We start from the raw sequence: 18,193 nt of genomic DNA on the forward strand, positions 1-18,193 counted from the left end.
ATTTTAGATGAAAGGAAGTACCTATAGTAGAATGCTTGACCGTATCACCTACTTAGGAAAAAGATTCAATTATCTCTCTTGTATTATGCTCCCTAAATTCCATGCAAATTGAAGACTTAAATAAAAAAATGTATCACAAAAAAACACAAAAAGAAAATATAAGAGAATAACTTTATGATCTGAAAACAGGGAAGGCATTATGCAAACTCTAAAACTTGTAAGACAATAAATGTGCCAACATCAACATTTTAATAAATCTACCAGCAATACACTAAAAACAAAGTTAAAAATGAAATAAAAATACTGCAACACAGAAGAAAGAATAATTAATATAAAGGGCTCTTATACTCAGTGGAAAACAGAAACAATTTGAAAATGGCCAATTCACAAAGAAATACAAACACAATTAACTGTATAAAAAAGTTGTTTAGCATCTAATAATCAAAGAAATAGAAATTAACATGTTATTGACTGATTCTATTAGAAAATATTTTAATTATGGACACTGGGGAGGATATGTGCTATGGTGAGTGCTGTGAAATGTGTAAATCTGATGATTCACAGACCTGTACCCCTGGGGCAAATCATACATGATATGTTAATAAAAATAATTACCAAAAAAAAAAAAAAAAGAAAATATTTTAAGTGATTCGTAATGTCCTACGTCGGCCTGTGAGTACAGTCACTGTCATGTTGCCGAGTAAAAATCTGCATCATCCTTGGAGGCAATTTGGAAAAGTCTAAAAATTTTATAACCTTTTAACCAGGCATCCTAAGACTACTAGGAATTTATCTTAAGCCATTAATCAGATCACTGAGCAAAAATGTGAGTAGGTAGTACTGTTTTTAGTAGAAAAACTGAGAAACAACCTTGATGTCCAAACTGAGGGATGACTGAACGCGGGTAACTCCACCCGCCACCCTGGCATTAGGGGAGGAGGCGAGTCCCATGGAGTCAAACGAAGTTCATGATGTGTTGTAAGCAAGGAGGTTACACAACTGTGTCTAATAATGACACACACTTCATAAAACAAAATTTTGTTTGTATCATCCTCATTATAAAACATCTTAGATAAGACAAAGACAGAAGGAAGAAAGTTATTAGCATGCATAAGCCTTCCATCCAGAGTACAGATCTCATACTTGGGTGTTTATTCTTCCAGACTTTTGTCTGTATGTGTACACATTTTGCAAAAAAAAAAAAAAATGGTATTAGGCGTACAGTTTGGTAATCTTTCCTTCCTACACGTGAGTATTTTAACTACAAAAGTTACTTTTTTATTGTTAATCGTTATTTTGCTAATACACCAGACACTTCCACTTAGGGAGAACGTTCTGGCGGTGCTATCTTCCTCCATGCCTCTACAGCATCTGCTCACATCTGTAGTCCAGCATCTGTTCTGTAGCAGTAGTATTTCAATAGTGGTTTCTCTATAGTCTCTTCACTAACAAGCTGGAGATCCTTAAGATGAGACCCTGCTTTACTCATCTCAGTAGCCCGGGTGCTACAGAAAGATACACCATAGGCATCTAGTAAACGCACACAGAACGAGTGACTTGTAAACGAGGAATATGAAAGAGTTGAAAGTTAAGTAAAAGGAAAATGTTGTACTTTGTACTAAAATGCTTCCTTCAGCCTCTATTTCTAATGAGGAAGAGGGTAACTTTTAAAGGACTGGACCAGAAGGACATTTTAAATGTTGCTACATGCTTCATTTGTATCTTCCATTATTAATGTAACTAATGTTACCACTGCCATTAACCCAGAGAATATTAAACACTAAGGCCTGCAGTGAAGTCATCAAACTCACTGTTGTGTTTGAAGATTCGAATGGTTGCTCCTGAGAGTCTGGCTCCTAGAACCAGCGATGCGTGGTTCAGCTCATCACTCAGAATCAGGCAACCCTGCAAAACCACCAGCACAGAAAGGTCAGAAGCTAGGGGGAACGCCTTACTTACACAAATGACAAAATGCTAAAATCATTAATAATGCTATTTTATTAAGGAAAGCTTATGCAACAGCAAAATTATGAATTTCAAGGAGAAAGGTATACATATTCTTGTTTTGCAAAATTAACTTGGAAGCAGATACAAAATTCTAGCCTTTCAATTTCTTCAGTCCCGTGACAGACTTAAATATTCAGATATGTAGAAAGAGGCTTTTATTTATACCTAAAATCTGATGTATCAGATAGTATTCGTAGGGTGTCAGTTTTGCTGGTTTGGTGGCATTCCATATGAGTTTTGGTATGATGTACTACTATTCATGGTTAAAGGTAGGGGACAAGGGCGCTGAGGGAGTAAAGCATTCTTCTTCTCACTCCTAATAATACCTCCCAAATCAATGAGGATTCCACTTACTAATACTCTCCCCACTGACATGAAGTGTAGGCCTCAATTTTGCCTTTAAAATCCCTCAATAAGCTCTACTTTAATATATAAACATGAGTTTCTCCTAAGGCAACAAGAAAAGGCTGAGGTTCTCAGGGATTTTATTTCATCCCAGGTTCCTACGCTTCCACAGATCAAGCCCTTCAACCCATTAAGATCTGAACTCAGCAACAGGTTTTTCTGTCAACAGTGTCCTCAAAACACCCAATTAGATTTTAAGAGTAAGTTGCAGAAAGTATCAGCATGTTCTCAGGAGAACAAAAGAAAGAAGACAGATACACACACACACACACCCACACCCACACACCGATTTTAACAAAATATTCTTAGAGGAATACTTAAATTTTAATAGCAGATGTCTAATTTTTACTGTGAGCCAAATTTTTATTATATTATTAATTAAAGATTTTATTTATTTATTTGACAGAGAAAGACAGTGAGAGAGGGAACATAAGCAGGGGGAGTGCGAGAGGGAGTAGCAGGCTTCCTGCTGAGCAGGGAGCCCAATGTGGGACTCGATCTAGTCCCTTGGGATAACCAGAGCTGAAGGCAGACCCTTAACTACTGAGCCACCCAGGCGCCCCCAAAGCTTTTATTATTAAAATAAAGAGCTACTTCGTTAAAAATGTGTGCATTAAAAAGAAGTAGAGTTGGAGGTAGCAGTATGGGCTGATGGGTTTTAAAATGTGTATGTAGGGCGCCTGGGTGGCTCAGTGGGTTAAGCCGCTGCCTTCGGCTCGGGTCATGATCTCAGGGTCCTGGGATCAAGTCCCGCATCGGGCTCTCTGCTCAGCGGGGAGCCTGCTTCCCTCTCTCTCTCTCTGCCTGCCTCTCTGTCTACTTGTGATCTCTCTCTGTCAAATCAATAAATAAAATCTTCAAAAAAAAAATAAAATAAAATGTGTATGTAATGTATACACATGCATGCAGTATATACATGAGTTAGCATATATGCAGATATTTTTCTAGCTCTATGCACTGAGGGACAAGGAGCAGTGACACCCAAGTGGCCATAAACACAACAGACCTTGATTTCTAAATACCATCCTCCAGTAAAAAAAAAAAAAAAAAAAAAACTAGGGCTGAAAGGAGAACTGGTTGATCCCAAAACTAAAATAGGTTTTGAAAAAAAAAAAAGAAAGAAGGAAAAAAAAAAAAAAGCCCAGAGCCTCTTGTCCTGCTGAATTAAGAAAGTGCTCTTTGGGGTGGGGTGGGGGTGGGTGGGTGGTGGTAGGATCATCGCATAGTCAAATGGCACGGGAGCCCACATGAAAGATTTCCCAAAGGCCAAAACTGGAACAACTTCAGCAACAAAATAAAGGGCACCGTGTTGGACCCAAATAATAAAATATTCACGAATCTCTACTAATATAAATGAATAGGGGAGATGCAACAATTCTGCCTTCGGAATAGTCAAGATAATGAAAGACAAGGAAAGACAGGAACTGTCACACACTAGACACTGAGGAGATCCCATGAAGATCAACAGAAAATGGTACTGGTAGAAAAACCTGGTGAAATTGAAGTAAGTTCTGTACTTCAGTTAATTGTATTGTATCAAGCTTAGTTTTGGGGTTTGATAAATTCCACTGTTGTATAAGATATTAACATAAAAGGAAGCTTACTGAAGGGTATACATGAACTCTGTATTCTTTTACAACTCTTCTGTAATGCTAAATTAATCTTTGAAAAAAGTGTTAAAAATGAAAAAAAAAAAAGGCGAGGAGGGTGCAGAAAATGAAGAGATACTGAATTTCTCTTCTGCAAATCTTCAAACCCTTTACTTAACCACTCCTGGCATTCCATTATACCTTAAAAGGATGCCCCTCCTTCCCCTCCATACAATTTTATTTTCTTCTCTGTCCTGCTCACTTTTTTTCTGACAAAATCTGCAATATAACTTGCTATGTGCCTCCTTTTTAGACAGCCTTATTCACCATTTCAATGTATCAATCTACTATGAGGCTCTATTATATCCTTAGTTCAAAAATAAAATAAAAATTAAATGTCAGCAGTTAAAAGCTAAGTGCTTAATATGTTCCAGGCATTAGGTTAAGGGTTTTAAAGGCATTATTACTTTTAATCCCCATTAAAAAAAAATCTATGAAGCAGGTACTATTATTATCCCCACATTACATAAGAGGAAACTCCCTTTTAGAGGAGTTACAGATCTTGCTCAAGGTCACAAGCCTAGTGAGTGACTCATTAGAAAGCTTCTGCTTCCAGAACACATGCTCTTAATCTATAATATACTGCCTCTGCCTGCCTCTAAACTGAAAAATCAACCACCTCACATAGAAACTTAGTATCAGATTCAAAGAAATATTAAAACTGGATTAGTTCCTGCCTTTAATGGATTAAATGATACTTAGTAACATTTAACTGTAATGTTTGATTTGAACGATAAATCTTTAAGGTAGTATCTTCCAAGTCTGTATATAAGATCTCTAATTCTATGTGATTAGTTTCTGAACATTCCAGGAAAGAGCAGGATGAGATCATTTAACCCTCTAGTATGAAAAATTCTGAGAAATTCCAAATAAGAATCTCAAGATTTATACCACTCAAATGCAGGACAGGAATGTATTATAATCAATGTGAAGTCAAAGAACCATACATTTATGTCTTTTGAGGTATCTGTCCATTGTATCTAAGTTGTTGAATTTACCAGCATAAAGCTGTTCTTAATATATCCTTGTTATCCTTTTAATGTCTGTAGGATCTGTAGAATGATGTACTCTTTCTCATTCCTGCTACTGGTAATTTGTATCTTCTCTATTTTTTATCCTTACCAGTCTGGCCAGAGATTTATCGATTTTATTCATTTTCTCAAAGAACTACCTTTGGGGGGCACCTCAGTGGCTTAGTTGGTTTGCCTTTGGCTCGGGTTATGATCCCAGGGTCATGGAATCGAGCCCTGGGACTGGCTCCCTGCTCAGGGGAGAGCCTGTTTCTCCCTCTCTCTGTGTCTCTCAAATAAATAAATAAAATCTTTAAAAAAAAAAAAAAGGAACCACCTTTGCTTTCACTCATTTTTCCTAATTCATTGATTTCCGGATTTAGCTTTATTTTATCCTTCCTCTATTTGAAATCTTTGGGTTTAATCTGCTGTTCTTTTTTGAAGTCCATATGTAGATGGCAGATTCAAAACTTTTTTTCTTTTCTTACTACAAGTCCTTAAAGCTATATATTCCATTTGAGTATGGCTTTAGCTTCATCTCACACACTGTAACATGCTACACTTCTATTTAGCTCAAAGTATTTTCTATTTTTCCTTTTTTCTTTGACTTATGGATTATTTGGAAGTATGTTGTTTAATTTTCAAATATTTGAGGATTTTCAGATATCTTTGTGTTACTGATTTCTAATTTAATTCTATTATGATCAGAGAACACACTGTGAACAATTTAAATTTTTAAAAATTTGGGGCGCCTCGGTGGATCAGTGGGTTAAAGCCTCTGCCTTCAGCCCGCATCGGGCTCTCTGCTCAGCTGGGAGTCTGCTTCCCTTCCTCTCTCTGCCTGCCTCTCTGCCTGCTTGTGATCTCTGTCTGTTAAATAAATAAATAAAATCTTTTAATTAAAAAAAAATTTTTTTTTTAATTTGTTGAGGCTTTTTTAATGGTCCAGAAAATGGTCTATCTTGGTAAATGTTTTGCTGTTGTTAGGTGAAGTGCTTCATAAATGTCAATTAAGTGAAGTTGGTTGGTAGTATTTTTCAAGTGTTCCATAACCTTACTGAATTTCTGTCTAGTTCTTCTATCAATTATTCAGAGAGAGGAATGGAAACCTCTAATAAAAATTATGTATTTTGCCCATTTCTCCTTTCAACTTCTTCCAATTTTTCCTTCATGTACTTTGAAGCTCTATTATTAGGTACCTATACATTTAAAATTGTTATGTCTTGGGGCACCTGAGTGGCTCAGTGGGTTAAAGCCTCTGCCTTCGGCTCAGGTCATGACCCCAGAGTCCTGGGATCAAGCCCCGCATTAGGCTCTCTGCTCGGCGGGGAGCCTGCTTCCCCTGCACCGCCCCCCCTGCCTCTCTGCCTACTTGTGATCTCTCTCTGTCAAATAAATAAATACAATCTTTAAAAAATAAAAATAAATAAATAATAAATAAAATCACTATGTCTTTTAAGGGCACCTGGGAGGCTCAGTCAGTTAAGCATCCAACTCTTGATTTCAGCTCAGGTCTGGTCTCAGGGTCATGGCACTAAGCCCCATGTCGGGTTCCGCACTTGGTGCAAAGTCTGCTTGAGAATCTCTCTCTCTCTCTGCCCCTCCTGACCCCCCAATTTGTGCACTTGTGTGTGTGTGCCCACATTTTCTCTAAAAAATAAAATAAAAAATAAAACAAAAACCTTCAGGGCCCTTTCAAGCTGAGAGTGCCAACCTCCTAAAATGTGACTTACAAAGTCTCTTATCTCTTCTCTCCTTAACTACCGCCTTACAAACTCTACCCACACACAAACTTTTATTACTATTATTACTATTACTTTTAATCTTCATTATTATTTACTTATATTATTACTTTTAACCTGTATCATTACATGTATTTTACATATATACACATATTTTGCCCATGTATCTCCGAGCAACATGCATTATGATAAGAACAAGTATTAGGGTACCCATGTATTTTCATATGTTAAGTAACCTTCCAATTTAAACATTCTTCCTTTTAAAATTTTAGCCTTTTATGAGGTTTTTTTATTTCTTAGAATCCTTTCAAAACTGTATGAAATGAAGAAGGCAAGCGTCATCTAATGGAAGAGAAAGAATCATGGGTTCTAGCAAGAAAGCTTCAACTGAGAAAGTCTCCTTGGGATATACTTATCGAAAATTTGTGACAGAAATATCTTTGGGTAGACCATGTGTAGTCTGAAGTTTACAACAGCCTTGGGCTTGCTGTGAATGCTTTACAAAACAAAACAAAATATGCAAGAGCATTTTCATAAACGACAGCCTAAGTCTTACTTTGCCAACAAGAGCAGGAATGTTCATTGAATTTGTTGCAAATCCCATGCCATATGCCATAGCGGCTTCTACGCCCAAGAAACTTGCCACAAGCTTTTCTAGCTCTTCATGCTTGTCCAGGTTTCCTGCATAGAGAAGTTAATGAAGTTAATACCACTAAATCCCAAATTTAAGAACCACTCATTACTTTATAAAAAGAAATCATAGGCTACATGGGACGACCTTTTCAGACTAAGCTCCATGGGAGAGTATTATGAAGAGAAAGGGCTGATCAAGGACACCGCAGCTGAACACATTCAGATTCGCCACCTGGGATGGAATTCCTGTTAAGAAAGTTGCCAACAATTTCTCCCATCCCTTCTGACACATGCCAGTTCCAATCTAAGCCTTAAGAGCCTTGCAACATCTGCTTTTACACTTTTGGAGTCAGCTACCATGTAAAATAGTCTAACTAGCTGTTGTAAAGAGAGGCCACATGGAGGGGGAGAGGCTCTGGAGGACAAGAGACTATATGGAAGTGGAATGCAGGGCTCAGCGAGGCCTCACGTCATCCCACTACCTGGCTGAGGTGCCAAACAAGTGAAGCCGTCCTGGATGCTCTGTCTTTGTCCAGAATGCCCCGCCCATACCACGTGGAGTCAAGATAAATGCCAAGCCCTCCCCAAATTGCGGCATCACAAGCAAATAAATGTTTTCTGTTTTAAGTCACTAAGTTTTAGAATGATTTGTTATGTAGCAAAAGACAAGCTAAAAAGCATCCCCCCTCACTTTGTACTGTGATTTTATATCAATACTCAAATCCTTAAGGACCAAACAAGACTGATCAATGATACTGGCTAAATTCAGAAAAGAGGATGAGAAAAAAGACGGCTGAACTAGGATGCTACATGTTCTCAAAGCTTTAATCAAGTCATTTAACCTCTCTGGGCTTCAGTTTCTGCTAAATACCAGTAACAATATTTGCTCTGTCTACCTCATGATACTGTTGTGAGGATCAAAAGAGAGAATAGGTTCAAGCAATTTTTAAAGTATACAGTGCCATAAAGATGTAAGGTCTGACTACTATATGTCATCACGGCACAATGCTCCTTAGCCACATCATTAAGGACCCTGAGTGGAAATGACCCAGCTACATTTGCCAGTCTTTGGACCCACAAGAAATAATGAGGAATTATTGTTTTAATCCACTAAGTTCTGGGGTGATTCCCAGTAACAAATATCCTGGAAGCTGCCTTATAATTTCTGTAGTTTTTAGATCTCTCAAACAAAATCGAAGAATTTGAAATCTTCCTATGAACAAAAATTAATTCTCTTGAGGGGCTCCTGGGTAGCTTAGTTGGTTAAATGCCTGCCTTTGGCTCAGGTCACGATCCCGGGGTCCTAGGTTCAACCCCCGCATCTGGCTCCCTGCTCAACCTGCTTCTCTCTCTGCACTTGCACTATCTCAAATAAATGAACAAAATCTTTAAAAAAAAATTAACTATCTTTACATAAATCTGTTCACCTTTACATTTTATAGATTTACACTAGTAATAAAAATAGTTAACATTTACTGAGTGTTTACCATGTCACAAGCACTTTACATGAATTAGCTGATTTAATTCTTCAAACAGTCCTATAAGATAGGAATTATTTTCAGTCTCCAATTACCGGTATGGAAACACATTAACCCTCATACGTCCATGAGGTCAGTACTAGTAAGTGGCACCCTTAACCACTATCATTTGTAAAAGCCAACAAAGTCAACATTAAAGTTATAAGTGAATCAAATGTTTATGGAATCTTTCTAGACCCACTTTATTATACAATGGAAAAGGTAAATATGTCTCAAAATGTGTTGAAAGCTTTAAAATCATCCATTACTTCAGAAACTATATGGCAAAGTACGTATTTGGATGCTTACTATTCTACCTCTGTACCAGCATTACTCCCTCCTGAGTAGCACAGTGGAGAACATCAGCTGGTCAAACAGAGCCTGCGCTTACCGATTTCCTGCCGAGTGCTACACACTCCGACTCCATACTCCTCTAAGACTTTGGCAGCTGCTTCTTGACATGATCCTGTATTCCGTGCAAAGCCAAGATAGTTGTAGGAACCCATGTTTATAACGCCTTTAATTATATTCCCTGTGTACCTGTATTTCAATAGCATAAAAGTTCATGAAACTCATGAGCAAATCAAACACTTACATGTGATAATAAACATATTGGTAATACAAAAGGAAGCACAATATATAGGAAATAAGGAGATTACGGCCTCAGTGACAAGCAACTCAAACTCACTACCAATTAAGAAATGAAAATTAAAATACTAATTTTTGCTTATCAATAATGATAAAGATTTAAAGAATGACCATATCCATGTTAGCCAGGATAGTCTCCATACACTGTAGTTAAGAATATCAGCCAGTACTTTTCTTTTTTTTTGGAAGGCAGTTTGGCAGTACTTATCCATTTAAAAAATATACACACACTTTAACTCAGCAATTTCCACACACATATGAAAAAATACATGCATAAAGATCCTTTAAGAGTCACTACACAATGGGGCACCTGGGTGGCTCAGTCAGTTTAGCATTCGACTCTTGAGTTTTGGCTCAGGTCATGACCTCAGGGTGGTGGGACCAAGCCCTGAGTTGGGCTCTGTACTCAGCAGGGAGTCTGTTTGAGATTCTCTCCTTCTCTCTCTGTGCCTCAACTAAACCCCCCCCACCGAACCTTGTGCCCTCTCTCTTAAATAAATAAAGTAAAATCCTTAAAAAAAAAAAAAAAAAGTCACTACACAATTTATCTGCCACGTCCCTTCCCAGGCACACAGACCAGTGACATCCCACATTGGAAGCTCCAACAGCCTGGGCCCACAAGTGAGAACAACATGGTTTAGAGGCTCCACCAGCCTAAGGCAGACACAGAGTATGAACAAGAAATAAACCGTTCTGTTTGATCTCTGAGATTTTGAGGTTTTTAACCAAGGATGATGCAGCCCAACCTCTATTACTATGTGCGGCTATACTCTGGGGTAATCAGTGGCCATTACTAATAATGAACTTGCTGTGAATACAGATTACCAGCATGTTAGCAAGTAAAAAAGCAAGACATAAAATGATTTCTGTAATATGATCCCATTTTTATAAATCAAAAACTACCTGTATGTCACTTCAGATTCACTACATACATGCCCCACAAAAAACATCTGGAGGACTCCTACACAACAAACGGGTAACAGTGGTCACCTCTGGGGAGTGAAGACTTGTGGAGAAGTGGGTTTGCAGAACGGAAGTGGTTAGTTGTCATGGGGGAACACTTCATTTATCTGTATTATTTGTCTTAAAAAAAAAAAAAACAATGCAACCATGTAATACTTGTGCAATCTAAACTATAAAATTTTATGAATATGAAAAGTTTTCCAAACTATTCAATCTATTTAAGCAAAAGCATTTCATATGTCCTTCAATCATTTGAGGACTCAAAATATCCAGAAGTAAATTCAGACACTTGATTCTGGTAAGTGGTGTAATAGGACACCACTGTTTATTATTGTTGTTTTTTCTTTCTAGTAAATCAAATTTTGTTTTCAATTATAACCCAACACAGTATCAAATGTAATAGAAAAATGCATTTTAAAAATCCAGATAACAAAAAAAATCTGGTAACAACGAACAATATGCAAGGAAACGAGGTGTGTTGTACTGTACTATCAGCTTCTACTCGCTTTAACAGATTACTCAATTTGCAAGAGGATGCATTCTAAAGTGAAGAAATTCTTTTTTTCTTGCTGTCAAGAAATAATTTCCCAACTGAGACTCACTTGAAGGACCAGTTGTAATCATGAGACTGCCTCTCCATGATGTCCACCCTGGCTCCGGGCACACTGCAGATCGGCCGGTTCCAGTTGTCTCTAATCCTCATGTAGAGGTTCCTTGTATAGAAGTTTTCGAAATCCTGATACAATGACACAAAGTCCTGCCAACAGATGGTGAAATACCATGAATTTAACTGAATTACTTTAGAAAATTTTTACAACCTCCCTTCCCATGTTGCAAGAGTGCTTGAGAATGAGAGGTCAATTACACTGAATTAACTGATAAGGAAAACATTTGCAAAGGCATCAATTCTCTACGTTTAAACAACTTTAAAACAACTCTGGGAACATCTGACTGGCTCCATCAGTAAGAGCATGCAACTCTTGATCTCAGGATCATGAGTTCAAGCCCCACAATGTGCACAGAGATTACTTTAAAAAAAAAAAAAGTAAAACAACTCTTAATCAGGTGAATGTCACTCAGCTCTGGTGGTTAACCTGTATGACATGTTGTAAATAACTATCTGACTACATGAATATAAAGCCAAAGAATTTAACTCAATTAGTAGGCATCATAAAAATAAAACTTAGTTGTACAATTCTGTCATCTAAATGATTTTCCTTGCTAATAACCTCAAAAAGACTTCTCTTCTGCCTCCCAAGTCATATATTGGGAAATACCATTAAAAAACACTATAATTTCAGGTTCAAACAAGAAAAATACTTCTGAATTAAAATTCCAACCACTGCATATTTTTGAGGATGAAAGTGAAAAATCTCCAAAGAAAAATGATAAACAAGAAACACTTAAAGGTAGTTTATATAGAAAGATATCTATCTCAGGTTTCTTTCCCTGGATGGGATAAAAAAAAAAAAAAAGAGATTCTTAACGATGAATTCCCATGACCAGGTACTTAAAGCTCTCCCTTCCACTATGAAATAAGTTAAACTAAAAATTAAGTCTATAAAAAATAATCTGGGTGGAGCTAAAATGAATGCATAATGTCATGTCCCATGTGGTATGATCACTGCTCAGAACATGATCAGACCACATGAGATCAACTCAATTCCTGAAGATAAGGAGTAGACCAAACAAAAAGAAAACTATACTATAGTCCGCAAACTGCTGGACTTCCAGCCTTGAGATCCGGACTTACATTAAATAAGCTAATCAGAAACATTCAAGTTTAAGCCTTATTTTGTAACACCCATTGCTAAAGAAGACTCTTCATAAAATTTTATAATCAACAACTTTGTATGACATTGGGCTATAAAGTAATCAGCAGATAAAATCTTAAATTAAGCTGAGCAGAGTCAGAAAGTACTCTTAGGAATGTACAAGTACCTGATACCATCTCTTTCACAATTGTTTCCAACATTTACATTTCCTTAAGAGAAAATATCCATAGATAACCTATCACAATTGGAAACTTACTACTTAACTGGTATATCCGATAGTCTCCTCTTCCAACAAGAATACTGAGTGACTGAAAACTGGAACAAAGACATCCAAATTCTAATTTAGGACTTTTCCTTGGCTACTATTCACGTGCATTTATTTCCCAAAGGAAAAAGCAAAACGAAACCAAAATGTTGTTTTCAATCCTTTTCAATTCACACCAAATAGGGTAAACAGTACTAAACACTGTACATTAATGTCAAAAGTATTAACTCAAACACCTGAGAGAAATTCTCCATCACAAATTTTTATTAGCAACAAAGAGCACTATTTTTGTTTTTACTATATAAACATCACAAAACAGTTAAAAAGTCTGATCCCATCTACCAGAAGGCTTACCAAACCCCAGTATAGAAAGAAGGCTGCAGGCAGCTCTGGGTAACCAGTGACCTAGTGGTGTGTGGCTGGGAGGGGAGAGAGAAAGGCGTTCAAATCTCCGTAACAGAGACTGCCAACATCAGGGAGTTCACTGCTCATTGTCCATCCTTACAATAAGAGAACAACTAAGTCCTTGATTTGGGAACAAACTTGATGGGGAAGTTGCCACAGTGAGGGATGTTAGAGACCAAAGGCAGTTGGGACAGAATGGCAGAAGAGAACACCCATGCCCAGGGTAGCAGTCTGATTACAGCTGGAGAGTTTACTGGAGAGAGCTGAAAGACAGCTACCCAAACTCCCTACAACTTACCAATGAAGAATGGGAATGGAAAGGGATCACTATTCAGGGTTCTAGTTCTAGGCAACAAGGGTGAGTGCCTATTTCCAAATATATCTCATACAGGTTAAATATTCAAGGACCAGAGGACTTATCTCTTCATTCATTCATTCAAATACCTTTTACTGAATACTTCTGCCAGACAATTCTCTCTGCAAACTGTGACACCCCCACTACACCTGCCCTCACCCTCCCATCCTGTCCCCCATCCCACTCCGCATCCCCACCACCCCCTTCTTCCTCCTCAGTTCAGTCACTGTGAAATGACTTTAGTCAGGGCCGACCTAATACTTGTTTGCTTGGTCACTAAACAACCATTTATTGAGCTGTCCTTTCCAGGCACTAAGCCAGGCATTAGGGATAAAAATGAGTAAGACACAAACAACCTCCACACTCCCAAGATCTCTTAGTGGAGTAGACTGGAGTGGCACACAAAGGAAGGTGAAATACAGTGTCACAAGCACTCCAAAGGGACACTTGCCCAGACAAGAACTGGTAAGTGAGAGGCAATGGTAAGAATCAAGTGCAAAGAGCCTCCATGCCCTGTTTGAACTTGATGCACTCCTCATGCACATGCTTCCTCAAGACCTTTCAATAAACCCATATACTAGCAGATATCCATGATAAACAGAGAACAGTGTCTCCTCGAGGCTACACTCTGGATTGCTGGATGTGAAGAACCCTGGTAAGTGACTTCTACCAGTAGCCTAAGAGAAAACTTCAAATTCATGGACTGGTTCTTTCGGGATCATTGAAGACCTTCCCAAAAGTAGTATGGAGTCATCTTAGTAATTAGCTAATAAATATCTTCTATTGGTTGAGGTTGAGTCTTTTAGAAAACATCCTATACTATTTTAAGTAAATAGGTACCGCCTATTCTAGCCCCTGTGCAGGCCGTAAGAGCATAATGGAAAAGGCTGGGTACTAGCACTTCCAGAAGCTGACTTCATTGTAACAACTGCCCATGGTTGTTAAGAGCAATTCTGGCCCAACACAGATGTCCAAATATGAGGATAATAAAGACGATGCGAATCACAACGGCGGCCAGAGTTCCCATCTGAGTACTGAGGATACTTATGGTACATCTTCCATTACATACATTTGTTCTTAAATACCCCTGCACCCTCTTAAAAAAGATATTACTCCAATTTCAGAAAGATAAAATGGCTTTCCCAATTAGGGAACCAGACAGAGGCAGAGCTAGGAACTGATCCAGGTCTTTTCACTCCAAAGTCTATGCCCATACATTTCCATGGCACACAATTTTGTCTGAAAGGTTTATGTGTCGCAGCTTGTTGAGCTGCCTGACTCAACGATGTGCATCCCAATTTGCTTGGCCTAACATCTGATCACAAGAAATTCTACTTCGTCCGAGGGTGCTAAGATGCTTATGTATCTGGCAAAGATCAGGATGCTTCAAAACTCTCAACCACTGAAACTGAAGACAGGCAATGACATTTCAAAAGTAAAGACCGCTGTTTTCTTAGATCTAAAACTGAGTCATCTGTGTGTTCGTATGTGCATGTGTACACATACACACACAACCCTGACTATGAATACTTCAAAAGACTCAACACTTTTTTTTTTAATTTTTTAAATTTATTTTCAGTGTAACTGTATTCAGTTTTTGCACCACACCCAGTGCTCCATTCAATCTGTGCCCTCTCCAATACCCACCACCTGGTTCCCCCAACCTCCCACCCCCTGCCCCTTCAAAACCCTCAGATTGTTTTTTCAGAGTCCATAGTATCTCATGGTTCACCTCCCCTTCCAAGTTCCCTCAACTCCCTTCTCCTGTCTAACTCCCCTTGTCCTCCATGCTATTTGTTATGCTCCACAAATAAGTGAAACCATATGATAATTGACTCTCTCTGCTTGACTTATTTCACTCAGCATAATCTCTTCCAGTCCCATCCATGTTGCTACAAAAGTTGGGTATTCATCCTTTCTGATGGAGGCACAATACTCCATAGTGTATATGGACCACATCTTCCTTATCCATTTGTCCGTTGAAGGGCATCTTGGTTCTTTCCACAGTTTGGCGACCGTGGCCATTGCTGCTATAAACACTGGGGTACAGATGGCCCTTCTTTTCACTACATCTGTATCTTTGGGGTAAATACCCAGTAGTGCAATTGCAGGGTCATAGGGAAGCTCTATGTTTAATTTCTTGAGGAATCTCCACACTGTTCTCCAAAGTGGCTGCACCAACTTGCATTCCTACCAACAGTGGAAGAGGGTTCCCCTTTCTCCACATCCCCTCCAACACATGTTTCCTGTCTTGCTAATTTTGGCCTTTCTAACTGGTGTAAGGTGGTATCTCAATGTGGTTTTAATTTGAATCTCCCTGATGGCTAGTGATGATGAACATTTTTTCATGTGTCTGTTAGCCATTTGTATGTCTTCATTGGAGAAGTGTCTGTTCATATCTTCTGCCCATTTTTTTATATTATTGTCCGTTTTGTGTGTGTTGAGTTTGAGTTCTTTATAGATCCTGGATATCAACCTTTTGTCTGTACTGTCATTTGCGAATATCTTCTCCCATTCCGTGGGTTGCTTCTTTGTTTTGTTGACTGTTTCCTTTGCTGTGCAGAAGCTTTTGATTTTGATGAAGTCCCAAAAGTTCATTTTCGCTTTTGTTTCCTTTGCCTTTGGAGACATATCTTGAAAGAAGTTGCTGTGGCTGATATCGAAGAGGTTACTGCCTATATTCTCCTCTAGGATTCTGATGGACTCCTGTCTCACGTTGAGGTCTTTTATCCATTTTGAGTTTATCTTTGTGTATGGTGTAAGAGAATGGTCGAGTTTCATTCTTCTACATACAGCTGTACAGTTTTCCCAGCACCATTTATTGAAGAGACTGTCTTTTTTCCACTGTATATTTTTTCCTGTTTTGTCGAAGATTATTTGACCATAGAGTTGAGGGTCCATATCTGGGCTCTCTACTCTGTTCCACTGGTCTATGTAAGACTCAACACTTTTCACTGTTATTACCACCACTCCCAATAGTACTATCTTAAACATTTACTGAATGTTTAAGAAGTGCAAAGCACTCTTCTAGGCAGTGGGTGTACAGTAGTAAACAAAAAGATAAAAATAATCTCTGCCCTTGTGGAATTTACATTTTGGTGGAAGAGACAGATACTAAGCAAGACAAATGTATAAAACATAAAGGATCTTAAACAGTGAAAAATGCTAATAGAAATAAAAATCACATAGGAAGGGGGCTATAAAATGCTGGAGCCATGCTAAAACTTGGCTAGGGTGGCCAGAGTAGAATAAAGGCAAAGGAAGTGAAGGAACTTGCCGTTTGACCATCTGGAGGAAGAGCTTGCCTCGCAGGCAGACAGCTGGAGCAACAGCAGTGGGGCAGGAGTGTACCCGACATACCAGGGAACTCCAAAAGGCCAGTGTGGCTGGAGCAGATGAGTGAGAGGCTAAGCAGGAGCTGATGTCCAGGTTGAGTAGTTAGGATTTCCTAATGGGCTACACATGGTGTGTGGCAGAAAGAAGAGTCAAGGCTATCACTGCGGTTTTCAGCCTCAGCAACGGCAGAAGAGAACTGTCATCCATAGAGATTGGGAATAGAGCCAGCTGGTAGGAGGGATGTAAGCTTAGTTTTGGACATGTAAAGTTTGAGATGGCTGTGTGGGGATTTCAAATGGGCAGCTAGATACCCAGGTGTAGAGTTCAATGAGGAAGTCAGTGCCAGAGGTACAAACATGGAAGTTATCAGCATACAGAGGTACCAAAAGCCATGATGATGGATGAAATCACCAAGGAGTGCATGCAGATGAGATGAAGACCAATGATGAAGCCACTGCCATACCCATTTCAACATTTAGAACTTGGGCTGATGAGAAGGATCTAACAAGAGAGAATGAGAGTGGCAGGAAAAAAAACCAGGCAAGTACAATGCTTGAAAACCAACCAAGTAACCAAAATGCTTCTGGAAGGAGAGTGATCAATTCTGTCACATGCGACTGGCAGACCAAACAAGGTACAGACTGAGTAAGGAACGTGAGATTTTGCAACACGGGTGTCATGGGTGATCCTAAGAAGAATCATTTTAGCTGAAGTGGTAGGTGCAAAATCCTGACTGGAGTGGAGTTCAGTAAAGAACCGGAAGCAAGATACTGGAGACACCTACGTCAAAGAATTTTACTCTAAAAGTAAGAAAGACGGGTGCCTGGCTGGCTCAGTCGGCAGGACATAGGACCCTTGATCTTGGGGTCATGAGTTCAAGCCTCACTGGGCGTACAGCTCACTTAAGCAAGTAAGTAAGCAAATAAATAAGTGTATGTGCGTTAGAAGGAATGGAACAGTAGATGGAGGAGAAAGGATCAAGAGAAAGTTTGTTTTTAAGATGGGAAAAATAACACATCTATGCTACTGGGAACGATCTGGAAGAGGACAAACAGATGCAAAGCTGATCCACTAGACTCCTAATGGCCAAAATGGAACGTGTAGTAAACAGCAGCTGAGCACTGGCCAGTCACCATGTGTTGTCTCTGACAAGCTCCATGGGATGGCCAGATTTAAGTAGAGCAGATATTTACTACAAAAGCTGTCATGGTATTTTCAAAATGCTTTCATGAGAAAAATATATAAAACCAAAATATAGCTTAAAAATGTAACGAAACTTCAACAGGGTTTCTTCAACTGGGATCGAAGAACTGTGGAGAGTTTGTGGGTAGTCTTAAGAATCTAGGAATTCTATTTTTTTTAAAGTTTATTTCTTCCTTCTGATAAAACACTTTAAATCAGTTTACCTGTTTAGCACCCTAATGGAACTCAATTAAACTTGGAACAACTTAGGATATTAGGACACCAGATCTTTAAATTTTTG

General features: G+C 38.6%; 1 protein-coding gene across 1 annotated transcript in view; it reads right to left on the bottom strand.

The window, feature by feature from the left end:
* SPTLC2 (serine palmitoyltransferase long chain base subunit 2) overlaps window positions 1-18,193 on the bottom strand; it is a 101,853-nt gene that overhangs the window by 50,738 nt on the left and 32,922 nt on the right. Inside the window, exons 3-6 of the mRNA XM_032846250.1 lie at window positions 11,177-11,331; window positions 9,355-9,503; window positions 7,370-7,494; window positions 1,812-1,905 (exon numbers count right to left, since the gene is read on the bottom strand). Of these exons, the coding sequence (XP_032702141.1) occupies window positions 1,812-1,905; window positions 7,370-7,494; window positions 9,355-9,503; window positions 11,177-11,331 (523 nt within the window). The remainder of the gene's footprint in view (window positions 1-1,811; window positions 1,906-7,369; window positions 7,495-9,354; window positions 9,504-11,176; window positions 11,332-18,193) is intronic.

The sequence above is a fragment of the Lontra canadensis genome, unplaced genomic scaffold (genome assembly GCF_010015895.1).
Source record: "Lontra canadensis isolate GAN:19392208 unplaced genomic scaffold, GSC_riverotter_1.0 scaffold173, whole genome shotgun sequence".
Taxonomy (NCBI): domain Eukaryota; kingdom Metazoa; phylum Chordata; class Mammalia; order Carnivora; family Mustelidae; genus Lontra; species Lontra canadensis.